The sequence below is a fragment of the Amphiura filiformis genome, chromosome 4 (assembly GCF_039555335.1).
Source record: "Amphiura filiformis chromosome 4, Afil_fr2py, whole genome shotgun sequence".
In the NCBI taxonomy this organism is placed as follows: domain Eukaryota; kingdom Metazoa; phylum Echinodermata; class Ophiuroidea; order Amphilepidida; family Amphiuridae; genus Amphiura; species Amphiura filiformis.
In genome coordinates this window covers 23,891,382-23,906,543 of record NC_092631.1, presented here as the reverse complement: position 1 = coordinate 23,906,543, position 15,162 = coordinate 23,891,382, and the positions used below count along the sequence as shown (strand labels likewise).

Below are 15,162 nucleotides of genomic sequence, written 5' to 3'. Positions count from 1 at the left end.
ATGTTAAATTTATGTTTATCTGTGAGTGCTATTAATAAGATGACTTATGAGTGCAACTTCTATTATTAATTCATCAACGAATGTAACTATGCAAGATGACTGCATCAATGGGTGTTATCTACCTAAGATGACTTCATCAATGAGTGCTATCTACCTAAGATGACTTCATCAATGAGTGCTATCTACCTAAGATAACTTCATCACTGGGTGCTATCTTAAGAATTCATCAATGAGTGCTATCTACCTAAGATGACTTCATTACTGGATGCTATCTTCCTAAGATGAATTCATCAATGAGTACATGAGTGTTATACCTATAATCTTTTTGTTTTATTTTTTCAATACCATTCCAGGTTATGGTTTTGTCGATTTTGAAAATGCACAACATGCGGCTACGGCGGTGGAAGCATTACAATCAAAAGGCATTTTAGCACAAATGGCAAAGGTGAGTTTGGTGAGTCATAGAATAAATAAATGGATGTATTGTTTCAGTATAACAGCCTCAAATGGCATAGTCCAATAACCTCAATTACATAATCATAGTACAAAATTTGACCTCAAGTTGCAGAGGTTTTGTACCCAAATCCTCAAAGGTCATTCAATGAATGTACAAATGTATTGGGGTTTAAGAACTGTTCCCCTGAGTGATGAGCATGTTGTGGATCCTAGTGTATCAGACACTGCCATGTTGGATTGTCACCCATGGAGATCAACTTGAAATCAAATGTGTTATAATAATTTACATCTTTTAAGCTTAAGGCGGTACTACACCCCCTGATAAATTTTGTGACTAATTTTGCATTTTTCTCAAAAAATAACTACACACTGGTAACAAAAGTTATGTATATTATAGAGGCAAGGATCCAATTACTTCACTGAAATTTCAGTGATTCAAGACAAGTGGTTCATTATAGATGTTAAGAAATGACGTATATTCTAGCAGTACCTCTTTTCTTATCATAAATAATGTACCGCTTGTCTTGAGTCACTGAAATTCCAGTGTAGTAACTGGATTCCTTGCCCCTATAATATACATAACTTTTTTTAAATTATTTTTTGAGAAAAATGCAAAAATAGTCACAAATTTATCAAGGGGTGTAGTACCACCTTAAGGGTTACAAAGGTTTGCATAATGTGTGATGTAGTGTTTAGCCTGTGCAACACATACACAGCACATCCTTTAAAGTTGCCGGGTGCAGGGCAAAAAATCTGGAGGTCCACTAAATTTGCTTTCCATGAGTGACACACAAACATGGCAATGTGTGAATTCTTCAAGTCTAACATCTATGTTAGCATTTCTAAGCATTACAAAATTTTAATTAATGAATTACCACAAACATTGTTTCTGCTTGTTTTCCGGCTTTCCTCCCGTTTTGTTAGTACAGGAGCAGTAATTTTCCTGTTATTTTTCCTTATCCAAACTCCTCATCAGAGAGTCGCCTCCAGTGATATCAAACACATGATACTGTATTGCTTGATGTGTCACTAGAGGCTTTCCAGTCATGAAATACCAAACTTAGATTAATTCGGATTTAATGCATAATATCTCTTCTCCCAAGTCAAATCTCCATTTTGTTGTTGGACAGGAAAAACCTCCTTGATTTGTCATTGGCCCCTGAACATGCTTAAAGCAAAACTGCCTATGTAACTTCTTGACAGTTTTGTTTTAAACATGTTCAAGGGCCACGAGTACATAGGTTTTTCCTGCCCAACAAAAAATGTAACTTGGGGGACAGATGTTTTTGAATCAGTGTGCTATCAACGCTTTAAACAAAAGATTTTTTTAAACATAATGTCTATACATACAATATGATTTTATAAACACTATTTCAATGACCACAGCGGAAAAATGCATTATTTACAAGGAAACATCGTAACAGATAGTGCTGTGTTTAATTAGGAAGTAGAGAGTTTTGAACACAGCATGTATGCTTGGGCGTAACAAAGCAGATGCTGCCTATTTTTTTTGGAGGGGGGAGATTATCCACTTCAATCCAAATCTGATTTAGCGTTAACTACACATCCAGACCAAATTTACATCTACCATATAACAGAGTACTTCGTTTGCATCGGAATAGTGCAGATTAAACCGGAACAAAAAGTAATGTGTGGATAGGCCTATTAGCATTCACTTACTTGTAGTGCACATTGGATTCACATGTTGTAAAGTTGAGAAGCATTATTCCGCTGAGGGGAAACCAGGGGATAAGGTTTGATGTATTCTTTACTTAGGCTGGACACATCTGTATGCTGGGAAATGTTCAAACTGCTTAGGTTGAGGGTATATTGAAGTTCAGTTTGAATCAACCTTGATGTCTGCGGAAGAATGGAAGTGTTTGTAAAAAAGATTGCTAGGAACGGGGTAGGTTTTGCAGGCAGGATTGTTTGTGGAATTTTATGATTAAAGAAAATTTCTAGGTTTGTGAAAGTTTGCAACTTGACACATTCAATAAGAGACAAGTTTGCAACTTTGTTCTCATGACACATTTGATAAGAGACAAGTTTGCAACTTTGTTCTCATGACACATTTGATAAGAGACAAGTTTGCAACTTTGTTCTCATGACACATTTGATAAGAGACAAGTTTGCAACTTTGTTCTCATGGCACATTCGATAAGAGACAAGTTTGCAACTTTGTTCTCACAAATGAGGCATACAAGGATATGCCGCTCTGGTGGGTGTTTCTCTCACGAGAATTTCTTAGGAACAGGGTAGGTTTTGCAGGCAGGATTGTTTGTGGAATTTTATGATTAAAGAAAAATTCTAGGTTTGTGAAAGTTTGCAACTTTGTTCTCATGACACATAAGAGACAAGTTTGCAACTTTGTTCTCATGACGCATTCGATAAGAGACAAGTTTACAACTTTGTTCTCATGACACATTCAATAAGAGACAAGTTTACAACTTTGTTCTCATGACACATTCAATAAGAGACAAGTTTACAACTTTGTTCTCATGACACATTTGATAAGAGACAAGTTTACAACTTTGTTCTCATGACACATTTGATAAGAGACAAGTTTACAACTTTGTTCTCATGACACATTTGATAAGAGACAAGTTTACAACTTTGTTCTCATGATGCATTCGATAAGAGACAAGTTTACAACTTTGTTCTCATGACACATTCAATAAGAGACAAGTTTGCAACTTTGTTCTCATGACACATTCAATAAGAGACAAGTTTACAACTTTGTTCTCATGACACATTCAATAAGAGACAAGTTTGCAACTTTGTTCTCATGGCACATTTGATAAGAGACAAGTTTACAACTTTGTTCTCATGGCACATTCGATAAGAGACAAGTTTACAACTTTGTTCTCATGACGCATTCGATAAGAGACAAGTTTGCAACTTTGTTCTCATGACACATTTGATAAGAGACAAGTTTGCAACTTTGTTCTCATGACATTCGATAAGAGACAAGTTTACAACTTTGTTCTCATGACACATTCAATAAGAGACAAGTTTGCAACTTTGTTCTCATGACACATTCAATAAGAGACAAGTTTGCAACTTTGTTCTCATGGCACATTCGATAAGAGACAAGTTTGCAACTTTGTTCTCATGACACATTTGATAAGAGACAAGTTTGCAACTTTGTTCTCATGACACATTCGATAAGAGACAAGTTTGCAACTTTGTTCTCATGACACATTCAATAAGAGACAAGTTTACAACTTTGTTCTCATGACACATTCGATAAGAGACAAGTTTACAACTTTGTTCTCATGACACATTTGATAAGAGACAAGTTTACAACTTTGTTCTCATGACACATTCGATAAGAGACATTCACACCACAAATGAGGCATACAAGGATATGCCGCTCTGGTGGGTGTTTTTCTCACGAGAATTTCTTATACATGGGTCCATATTCGTGCTTAAAAAAAGGCACAGGTCTTTTTGGAAAGAAACCCTGGAAACACAGTAAATTATCAATTTTTAAGCTCAAAATCTTGTTTTTTGGGTGTTTTTTTATGCTTGTTGCAAACAAAAATTGGCTACCCCTGATTCATGCATTCATTTGACTTTTGAGAGATGCATAGCAGAATTAATAAAGGAACGATTGTCAAACCAGGGATATTTGTATTGTTTCTGTGAATTTGCCTGTGACCATGTCTCCACATAAATGGGGGACTTGGCATCAGCATATTTATTTGTATTGCGTTTTAAAAGAAGGCATGGGAGATTGGGCGTCCACAGTTCATGTATCTACAAAGACGGAAGTGAGTTTCCAGTGTCCACTGTCGGTACATTTTAAAACAAACGCTCGATCACAAACTCATCAGCCATCACTTGCATTCTCTCACACATATCCCGAGCCTCAATGGTGTGTCCTCCTAGCTACATCACAGATTCTAGCTAACACTTGGTGAGACAGCATGTCTACATGTACACTTGGTGGGTTTGCAATTAATTCCAAAGATAACAGAGGCCATTTGTGATTAGAGATAGTCAAGTCGCAACTAGCACTGGATATAAATTGCGAACCGGTGTGAACTGTCATACGAGGAGAGAAGAGAAATAAAGATTAAAATAGCTCGGGAGAGAAGCGCGAGGCTTAAATTCGACTCGGCGCCGAAAGTGTTCATTCATCCTATAGTGTAGAGATGGGAAACTTTGACTGAAAAACAAATTAAGATCAGACTAGCGAAAGCAAAGGTGTAAATCATATTTTTGCTGCGTTTGATGCGATTAAAAGATTTGGGGGTTTACAGTATTGAATGATTGACAGCAAAAACACAAGGACAGTAAGAAATCAGAAATATATATGACCTCTTCGCTTATTTTGCAAAATTACATCTGGATGATTTGGCAATTGCAATTAAAATTGATTCACAGACAAGCAAGTGTGTAGAATCTTAAAAAAATGCATCAATTTTTATAACACTTTTTCATTTGATGCACCCCACCCCTGAAATGAAGGTCAAAACACTTTTTTACGGGAAAAAGTAATAAAATATATCCAAGAAGGTCCCAATTTTAAAGAAGCAATTAACAAAATGGCCAATTTTTCATCTTCAACCATTCAAATGAGCCAGGATAAGAACATTTTTAGGGGGTTGTCCACTGCATGCTTGGCATGAGAATTTCCAGTCAAAACACTGGAACCAGACTTTTGTTATAATGTTAAAATAACAATTTAGCAAATTATTTAGAGAAAAGGTTCACATTTTGGAAATTAACTGCCCCTTCCTCAAAACGAAAGAAGAACATGTTGGCTGTGGGTTTGATTTGATGGTATATGCCAATATCTCCCACAAATATCCCAACGTAGCTTACAATTTTCATGTTTTTTTTTTTTTTTTGATTTTCACAAAAAGCAGCTTTCTTGATTTCTTACTTCTTATTATTAGGTGTTATTAATACTAGACTTGTTTGTACTCATTTCAATGCATTTTTCATGCTGATTCCAAATATGGTCATGAAAATTTACATTTCTGAAATTTTTGAATTTTAAATTTCTTTTTTGAAACATGTCGTCTGCAGTCGACACCAGCGTGAAGAGAGTTAAACTACTGTATTTTGATTAAGTTATAAAGGGTAACAATAATCACTGCATAAAAGTTAATATTAATAATCCATGATATGAGCAACAGTTCTCTATTGAGTTTATCGTGACCTACTTCTATTTAAAGCACTCTTCATTACTCTGCAAAGGTGACAAAATTGCAATCGTTTTCATGCCAGTTTTTTACCTTGCAGTATATCACTTCATATGTGCCTGATATTAACACCCTACAGTATTCCTACAGTACGATCAAAGTAATGATATATTGTTATCTGAAGCTGGCTCGTCAGATGGCAGAGAGTTTAGAGTCCATTTAAAGAAAATTAGTATAGATAATTGCCAGCCAGAAAGTCATGGTGTCATTCCTACAGGACCTGGAAACATTGCGAAAGAGGCCAAGCATGGTCTATGTGCAAGAGCACATTAAATGTGGTCTTTAACTGTCATGATGCCCCAAAATGTGGAAGCTATTGTGAACTGTAGATGGCTTCAAATCAAATTGATCAGTTATATTCCTTTCAAGATAGATTTACTTTGCTTTTGCAACTTTTTTTTGAAAAAACCAATTTGCAAATCAGACCTTCAATATTATACCTTGGTGGAATAGTAACAATTGCATCAAAAGTTACCAAATACAGTACAGGCAGTGGAGGTGCTATAATGGAGTACATTTCTTCCCTTTCCCTGGTCAGAATAAATATCATGGAAATTTCCACCTGTCTAGTGCAAACTTTCAGATTTTTGCCCCCTCACCACCCCCCAAAAATAGGAACCCTACAACAATTAACTGGTACCACCAATGAACAGAGGATATAACTTACTATAGAAGTTTTTGTTATTCAGTCATAGATGGAAGTCATTGGTAGGTCTAGTATTGGACACATCACTGGTTTAAAATAGTCACTTTTATTACTTGAAGATAGCGGGAAATTAATTTGAGTTCCTCATGAGAAATATGTTCCAGTATTTTTTACATGTCAAGCACATGTGTGCAACTGTGTTAATAAACCGGTCATCTGAAAAACAAAATGATAAAGCACTAAATATAGAATATTGGAATTATCATTTGATACAATAAAAATTCTCATGTGTAAAGACTCTTCTGGTTGATTTTCTTTGATATCAAAAGGAAATGGGTTGTGAACGAAAGAAGTGTTGTTAGTTACAAAATTATCTTGTATAAGTGAGCCAAGGTGTGAATGTAATACAACATTATGTATAACTCGCATTGTGTATTATTTGATGACGAATGTTTCTTCCAACAATTGCTCTGGTTTTGGATAATAACTTCACTACAACAAGTTAACCCTAACATTATTTCTGCTTTTTGGTAATGGGGAAGGAAGAAGATGAAGAGAAAAGTTGTTTTTTCCACCCCAGTTTTGAACCACATACCCCTCCTCGGCTGAGAAGGGCAAGACAGGGGATTTTCTAAATTTTGCAATGCCCCAATGAAGCTACACCACCAGATGCAGTTAAAAATAGTTAATGGTTTGCCAACAGGAAAACAAAGACAAAGGTTAGCAGACATATGATGTCTTCACATATTTTGTCAAATTTAAAATACCAAAACCTTGATGATTTGTGCAATTAGGGGAAAATCCATGGTGTATGATTATCCAGGGTCTATGATTAAACTGATTCACAAAAGGAAATATGCGGCATCAATATCAGTCCTCTGAGTTCTTTTTCATTTGTTGTGTATGATGGCAACATGTAGTGTCAGTAGAGAGTCTTGACAGATCGTACTGAACCAGTGTTAGGCAATCTATGCTTTGTACAGAATATCTATGCATGTCTCTTGTACTATTTTTGGTCTTATTTGCCCAGATTCATGCAAAATTACCTCAGATTGAAACTTTCAAGGCCTGGAAACAAGCGTCTATTTCTGGTATGAAGCAGTTCCGGGTAAATCCAATATGAGAGATCCATATACCCTAGATCTGGGACACAACTTGAGCACTTCACATTTTCTTGATAATATGTAAGACATGATACAACTATACTAGCAGTCACGGTGATTGAGAGCCAGAATCACTGGTGAATAAACACGGAAGCAAATGCTACTACTATAGCAATTCAGTCGTTGCTAGCAAATGTGATTTGCGTTAATTTGAGTTGCACTGTCTGCGATTTGAAGCTGAGTACATACGCTAGCAATGATGACTTCTGATCAATATGTTGCAGAATCGCTTTTTAAGCAAAGGAATGTAGATGTGAAATTAATGTCATCAAAAATACAACTTTGCTGGCAGCAACCAGTGGCGGCGCAACGAAATTTTTTTCAGGGGGGCAAAATGAATTTGGGGGAGGGGGAATCAACAAATTTTGCCCAAAGTTGCCGCAAAAAGTGGACATTTTCGTAATTTTGGGGTTTTACTGCAGGGGGAGGGGGGGGGGCAACAGGGGCAATTTATGCAAATTGTGTTGATGTACCTTATGCATATGCAATAAATGGGGATGTTCAGTCATTGTCGGAGTTACGAAAAGTAAGCTTTTAATCTTACTTTAAAAACCACTGTCTAATACAGGGCTCCGCAAATAGCGGCCATGCCACATGTATGCGCCGTAGCTTCCCAGTGTGTGGCGCCGTTTAGATTTTTAAAAAATATATAAACAATGCGATTCCCATGTTATCCTTGTAAAGACAGGCTAAAATAGTACAAAATGTTGCACCAAATGGCGTCATTTGCACCTCAAATTTAAACAAATCGATAGCTTCACAGGGGGGCAACCCCCCTCTGACTCCCCCGGCGACTTCGCAGCCATTGAGTGGCGCTTTGCATTTTTTTTTATTTCATGTGGCGCTTCAACAAATCTATTTGAGGAAGCCTGGTCTAATAGTATAATTTCTACTAATTTCTGGCATAACTGTTTAATTTCTACTGAGGAAAGGGGTGACGGGTAATGTAGGGTGATGTAAGGAATATAAGGCAATTATAGAAACAGATCAGGTGAAGAGCAGAGGATGACGTGAGTTAACCTCACTATCAACCACTTTTTGAGGTGATTAATAGTGGGTTATACATGGTGACGTGCCCAGTAGAAACAGTAGGTGTGGCAATTTCGTGGGTGTGACACTGGAAGTCGCTGTAACAAACTACAATAAAGTGATCTCAAAAACATTTTTTCTAGACTTCCCCTGCTAAATACATGGGCAGTGGATCATTACCTCGCATTTGCAGTGCAGCAGCAACAACAATGTTGGCGGTGAGAAGATTAAAAATGCAGGGGGAATAGCAGCGCGGTAATGCGAGGTGCTCAGTATAAACACGCTCAACCTAAGTCTGAACACACCATGCAAGGAAAGTTAGTTTGAATGTAAATCAGGTCATATGAGAATAGCATTGGAGACATCCGATGCGCACATGCCACATATAAGCTTCTAATAAAGAGAGCCTTTTGAATGGAGATATTTCCCCAACGTAAACGCTCAAGTCCCAGTATGTTTTAACTATCGGTGGTTATAGACAAATTTGATCTCCCAGGCTCCTGCTTTATAACGAATTTAGGAAAGTCGGTGATGGTTAAAAACAAAATCTAGGCCTACAAGTGGGTGGACACGTTTACTTGATGTATCCCAGTGCGTCATCCACCTGACTTTCTGGTTTAAAGTTGATGCCATGTTTCTTAGGCAAGGGTTCAACTTGTGGACCTGTTTGTATTCTAGTGTCACCTGTGTCCTCTCACAGTGAATGTGAAATTTTAAGAAACTTGTATTACAGGAAAGCTACTAAACTAGGATATACTAAGTCAGGTGATACCATATACCGTAAAACCCTGTCTACAAGCATATAGAGTGCTTCTGATGAAAGCTACATTAATCCAGGCGCCATTATGGAGTTTGAGCAAATAAATTACGGATTCAAGCATATACAAACAAGTATTATTTTAAGACCAATCTATTGTATTGGTATATTTACGCAGGCGGTCACGAAAGCAGGCAAGACTCGTGGTTCGAGAACCGCCTTGTTACGCTTGCTTCAAATTAATTTAGCTTTCATAAAAAACACCATATATGCTTGTAGACGGGGTTTTACGGTATGTATAGATGTAAACCCATGGTCTTTTTAAAGAGAGCACTGGAAGTACCCTGCCCTTTCATCAGCTGAATGTTTGCTCCCCCCCCCACTCCCTGCTCCTCCCACCACTGGATACTCATTGATTTGGGACTTCCCAATTTGGGTGTTTCCAGGTAATGCTTACACATACTCCAATCCAAGATTTTCTCCCATAAGTTTAAAAAGTTCTCTTTGCAGCTCTTTTTGCTATAAATGTAACTTTTAGATTGATTTAAATTATCCTCAAAGCACTATTCATTTCCATACAAACAGTCTATAATATCGAATTGATTAATTCGAATTAAACAATTCATTGATGTTTGCACTGGGTAGTAGCCATTACTGCCAGTAGACAGGAAGTCTAGAAAGTTGACCTCAATGCTGTGGGAGGTCTTCCTGTGCTTTTGAATGGGACAGCAGTAACCTTTGGCCATTTTTTAGACCAAAATTTTGGATTTTTCAGATTTTTTTCTAAGTTTGTGCGAGCATAACAAGACTATCCGTCGATGGATTTTTATTTCCGTCGGGAGATGTTTTTTAAATTAAGTTTTTCATAACATATTAAAAGGCAGAGACCCCTGTCGTATAATAAATTAGCTAGGTAAGTTTTGAGTAACATTGATGAAAATGATCAAAAAAGTGCCTATTCTTTTGTTTGTGTACGGTCCATCACCTGTCGCTTGGTAGTCTTGTAACATGTCTAATGGCGCTGCCCATGGCCACTCGATGAATTGTTTAATTCTAATTAATCAATTCGTTATTATAGACTGACAAATGTTTTGAAATGAAAACCCTTGAAACTGACTACATCTTAGGCTCAGATAAATTATTTGATGCACTTGGAGAGACATGAAATAAACATTTCTGTCGACTTAAGGGATCTAAAATGAGCATTTATTGCGTTTCGACAGTATTTTTTGTGGGACATGAGAGCACCTCAGACCTATCGAATTGCATTCTGAATACGAAGCATGTCTTTCTGATATCAAATAATATTTTTCTAATTTTTGATATATAACAGTCCTCGAAGTAAATTATATAAATCTAATGACATATTCTTAAAGTGTATGTAGCAGGGAGGAAAAGCCGACGGTCAATTGAACATTTTGACCTTTCATATTGAAGATATGGATTTTTTTCCCAAAAAGACCTCATTTTTTTGGTGTTTTGGGAAAAAAAATCCATATCTTCAATATGAAAGGTCAAAATTTTCAATTGATCGTCGGCTTTTCATCCCACCTACATACACTTTAAGTATAAATCATCAGATGTATAAAGTTTACTTCAAGTACTGTTAAATATCAAAAATATCAATTTTAATGATTTGCCATAAAATGTGTATTAAATTGCGAATTTCAAAAAATCAAAATTATTTGATATCAGAATGACATTCTTCGTATTCAGAATGCAATTCGATATGTCTGATGTGCTCTAATGTCACACAATAAATACTGTCCAAACGTTCATACCCCACCCCTTAAACATATATCTTAAAATAGTATTCTTCACTTTTTCCATGTTAGTCACAAGCTACACAGAGAATGTGATAAAGAATGTTTTGTATGTGATACTAGAAATAGATTTTCCCCCAATAAATAGTGCAGTTTCCATAGTAACCAGTACTTTATATGGAGAACACTAAAAACTTGAAGAAGGTAATGTTTCCACTCAATGGATCTTTACTGCATGCATCTCGTGATGTTTCTATTTACATCTCAACATAAAATTGCATAATTGAATAGTCTAGCAGCAATAGAAGATGTCTAACCCTTCCCAGAATCATTTTACATCACCTTAGCCCCCAAAAAAAAAAAAAATTGTTTGCTTGTTCTCCACCAACCCAATTCTGCAAAAGTTGTGGAGGACAGGGCCGAAGCAAGCGGGGCTGCCGGGGATGCCATGGCTGCCCCACTTTTTGAGAAATTTGTTATGTTTTTCTTTATATCTTTATTTCAATTTGGTCATATATTTGTATTTTGGCCGCCCCACATTTGTCATGGCCGCCCCACATTTTACAACCTTGCTACGGCCCTGGTGGAGGATAAGCAAACTATCTGTTTTTGGACCTCTTATGTAATCAAATGACATTCATATTTCTTTGCACAGAGTCCTTGTGAAACATGCCTTGAGAATATGACAGACTAGCAAAAAAACTCTTTTAGGAGGGGGTGATACCCTGCAGCCTATTCTTTGGACAAATACCTCCAGACCTGAAACTTCCTCTTTTCAGCTGATTTCCTCTTTTTTTTATTCCTGACTTTTATGTATTTTCTTTTATTTTCAGCTCAATTTGAGCCATTTAACCACAATTTTATGCTGTTTTTCAGCCTTTTTGAGCATTTTCAGCTTTATTTATAAAGACCCTGTTTCAGGCCTGCACCTCTAAATGTTCAATGCCGCATGTAAGCTCTCAGCTACCTGTCCAAGGACCAGATGGATTTTCAGGAAATGGATATGTTGCCCATTTTATACATGTACCTGTAGTCACCATTGAAAGTGGTCAGGTGTTTGCATCACTAATGTGCAGCAAAATATGCAGATAAACGAATTTCAGAACTGGTCCTTGCAAAAGTGCAAAGTGCATGGGTCAAAAATCATCAAAATTGGTGTGTCATGTAACATTCATAGTTGTACAATAGATTGTAATATTTTTATTGGGAATTAAAGTAAATGATGCATTACTTCCAACAGAAACATGATTTATCAATGTAGTTTATCAATGTAGTTAGATCCCAGATGATCCTAGATGTATAATGAATGTTTAACAATAGACAGATTTTAATGGTAACAGTTTTGATATTATTAGAGATAATCTTGTGCAACATTATCATAAATTAATATTCGAATTATGTGATTTTCTTTGACCAAGCACCAACTTCTGGAACACAATAGGAATTTCTAAAATGTAACAAAGTCAGCCCCTCCCCAAAATAAAATGATTGAATAAAGACGCATATGTTATTTTAGTGTTGCATGATAAATAGGTGATAATGATTTCTGGCTTACTCAAAGTAACTTGGATGTCAGTTGAAATAATCATAATAAGAAACACGAAAAAAATATAGAGAAGTAATTCATTGGTAGTCAAAGTAACTTGGATGTCAGTTGAAATAATCATAATAAGAAACACGAAAAAAAATATAGAGAAGTAATTCATAGGTAGAGCCAAAAAAACATACCCACTGTGGAAGACATGACCTTAATCTTCTGCACAGGGAGTGTAGATTTCAAATGGAGTCACCCATTCAGGTAATCCCATTTGAAATTCACATTCCATGTGTGGAAGATTAAGGTGTTGTCTTCTACAGGGGGTGCATGGATTTCTACAGGAATAGCCCATAGTGACATAATATCAAAGTAATGAAGAAATGAGACAGCCTATCAGAATTATGAGTCTGTATAGTGGGAAATTTTGCCGGGGGGTTAATTTTCATGCTTTTTTGCAGTCAAACAGGCAGATGCAAATTTTTAATCACAGCAAAAATATTTAATACACATAGTACTTAATGTGAATATATTTGGAAACGTGAATTAAACACCCACTAAACTGTCCAGAATTGATAAAATTGCGAAAAATTTACCCAGTGAAAATATCCCACTGTACAGTATTTCGTGATTATTGCGAGCACTGCGACCTATATAACTCGCATCCCAGATGATCTATAAGTATAAGCATAATTATAGCAAGTATGATAATACTAGAAAAAGTGTAAACTATGACAAAACGCCAATCCAAAATGACTTTGACATGATCATAGAATGATATGATGTGATGTTGCATGACATATCAGCAATGATTGCGATCCCCTGCCTTAATACGTTATAACCCATTTCTGTCACATCGTGCCGTGAAAGATAGCGATCGCACATATGCAGCCATGTTGTTGTTAGCACTCCAGTGACGACTTAATGCAAATTTTACATCGGATTCGAAAATGATCTAAAAATTCACATCTATTTATTCAATTTTGTAGTGCTCATCTAAAATAAAGCATGTTTATTCATAAAATTGCACATTTGTTTAAAAAATGTAAAATAATTTTTAAAAATTTGATTATATTTGAACTAAATTTAAAATTTTTGATTGATATAAATATTTTTGTACCCGCATACACAAAAGGTTATTCATTTACACCTTGCGGGTAAGTTGAGTCTATCTGCATGCCAATGCTTTGAGGCATACATATTTCCTTCTATTATAGAACAGAAATCTCCATTTAGCAGTGTGTCTTTTTTTAATCGCTTTGGAGTATTATCGGCGCTTTTAGCTCGCAGATATATTTCCTGTTTTGTGTGCGAAGGAAAAATGTCTTTATGATTATCTTTGAGTGAGGAGAGCTATTTTGTCGGGGCTTGTATTCTTGATGTTTCTGAAAAGAGGTGTTTTGCAACGTCGTCTTAAGTGCACAGTGGTAATTAATTACATTGCGAAGTATGAATTGTCGAATTGGAAGTGAAAAAATCAACTTCCTTTGTCAGTTGTGCATGAAACTGTCAGAAGGATCATAATACTTTTTTTTATCTTTCATATTTTAGAATAAATATGAGCCCACTCATAAGTTGATTGTCATCAATTAGAATAGAGTCATAGACTAAACATCTTAACTCTTAAAAGGGTTATTCTAGTTGAAATCCGTACACCCCCTGTGGAAGACATGGTCTTAATCGCCCACACAGGGAGTGTGAATTTCAAAAGGGGTTACATGAAGTGGTGGCTCCATTTAAAATTCACACTCCCTGTGTGGGAGATTAAGGTTATGTCTTCCGTAGGGGGTGTGTGGGTTTTAAATGGAATTGCTCGTAGAATAGAAGTGCTTAAGGAAACATGTAAACTAGTTCAGATGAATTCAATCATGTCAGCCAGACACTTATTGAGCTCAAAATGTCTCATCTCTACTTGCATAGTTCAATAATCCTAATTCAACAGCCATTGCTGCAAAATTGACTCTAAATTATGGAGTATGAGTTTGTGTACCCAAGATGTCAAAGTTCATTCCAGAAGTGTACTGTGTACTATAGATTCATGAACTTCAGACTGGCAGATGAGAATGTTTGAGAATTATATGATAAATGGGTTTTTTTTTCAGAATAAATGTTATTTTGCTAACTAAATTCATATTCAGCTGAGTTCTTGGATGTCATAATTTTGATTACACAATTACAAACATCAAATACATTTAAGAAGTTTAGATGGATAATTCCTGTTTTTCCTTTAAATATAATTTTGATGATAGAATTTCTTCTGTTTAAGTGGCACTGATAAGTCAAAACCAAATTGCGCTAGACAGCTTCAACAAGCCACTGTCACTGTGTATCTAAGTATTTTTCCATTAGTGCGTGATTTAAAACTACTCCAAAACATCATGAATTTGTATCTGGTTACCAAGTTCTGTAGTGTATTAAATGTATGCAAAAGATCTTGTTTTGTTTTTTAAAGAAATTGATGCAAGAGCAAATTTGTTACATCTATTATTAGGGTATTGCAGCTCATATACACATCCATTGATTAAAAATCTTGTTAATGGCCGCTTAGATTTTCAAATAAAAATCTCAGGAAATTATTTTCTTCCAAACAATAGAGTCATG

The 15,162-nt window shown here is 35.9% G+C and overlaps 1 protein-coding gene across 1 annotated transcript in view; it reads left to right on the top strand.

Moving 5' to 3' along the window:
* The window catches only part of LOC140150075 (RNA-binding motif, single-stranded-interacting protein 2-like), a 321,704-nt gene that overhangs the window by 262,544 nt on the left and 43,998 nt on the right, over nucleotides 1–15,162 (top strand). Inside the window, exon 5 of the mRNA XM_072172077.1 lies at nucleotides 354–454. Coding sequence (XP_072028178.1) covers nucleotides 354–454 — 101 coding nt within the window. The remainder of the gene's footprint in view (nucleotides 1–353; nucleotides 455–15,162) is intronic.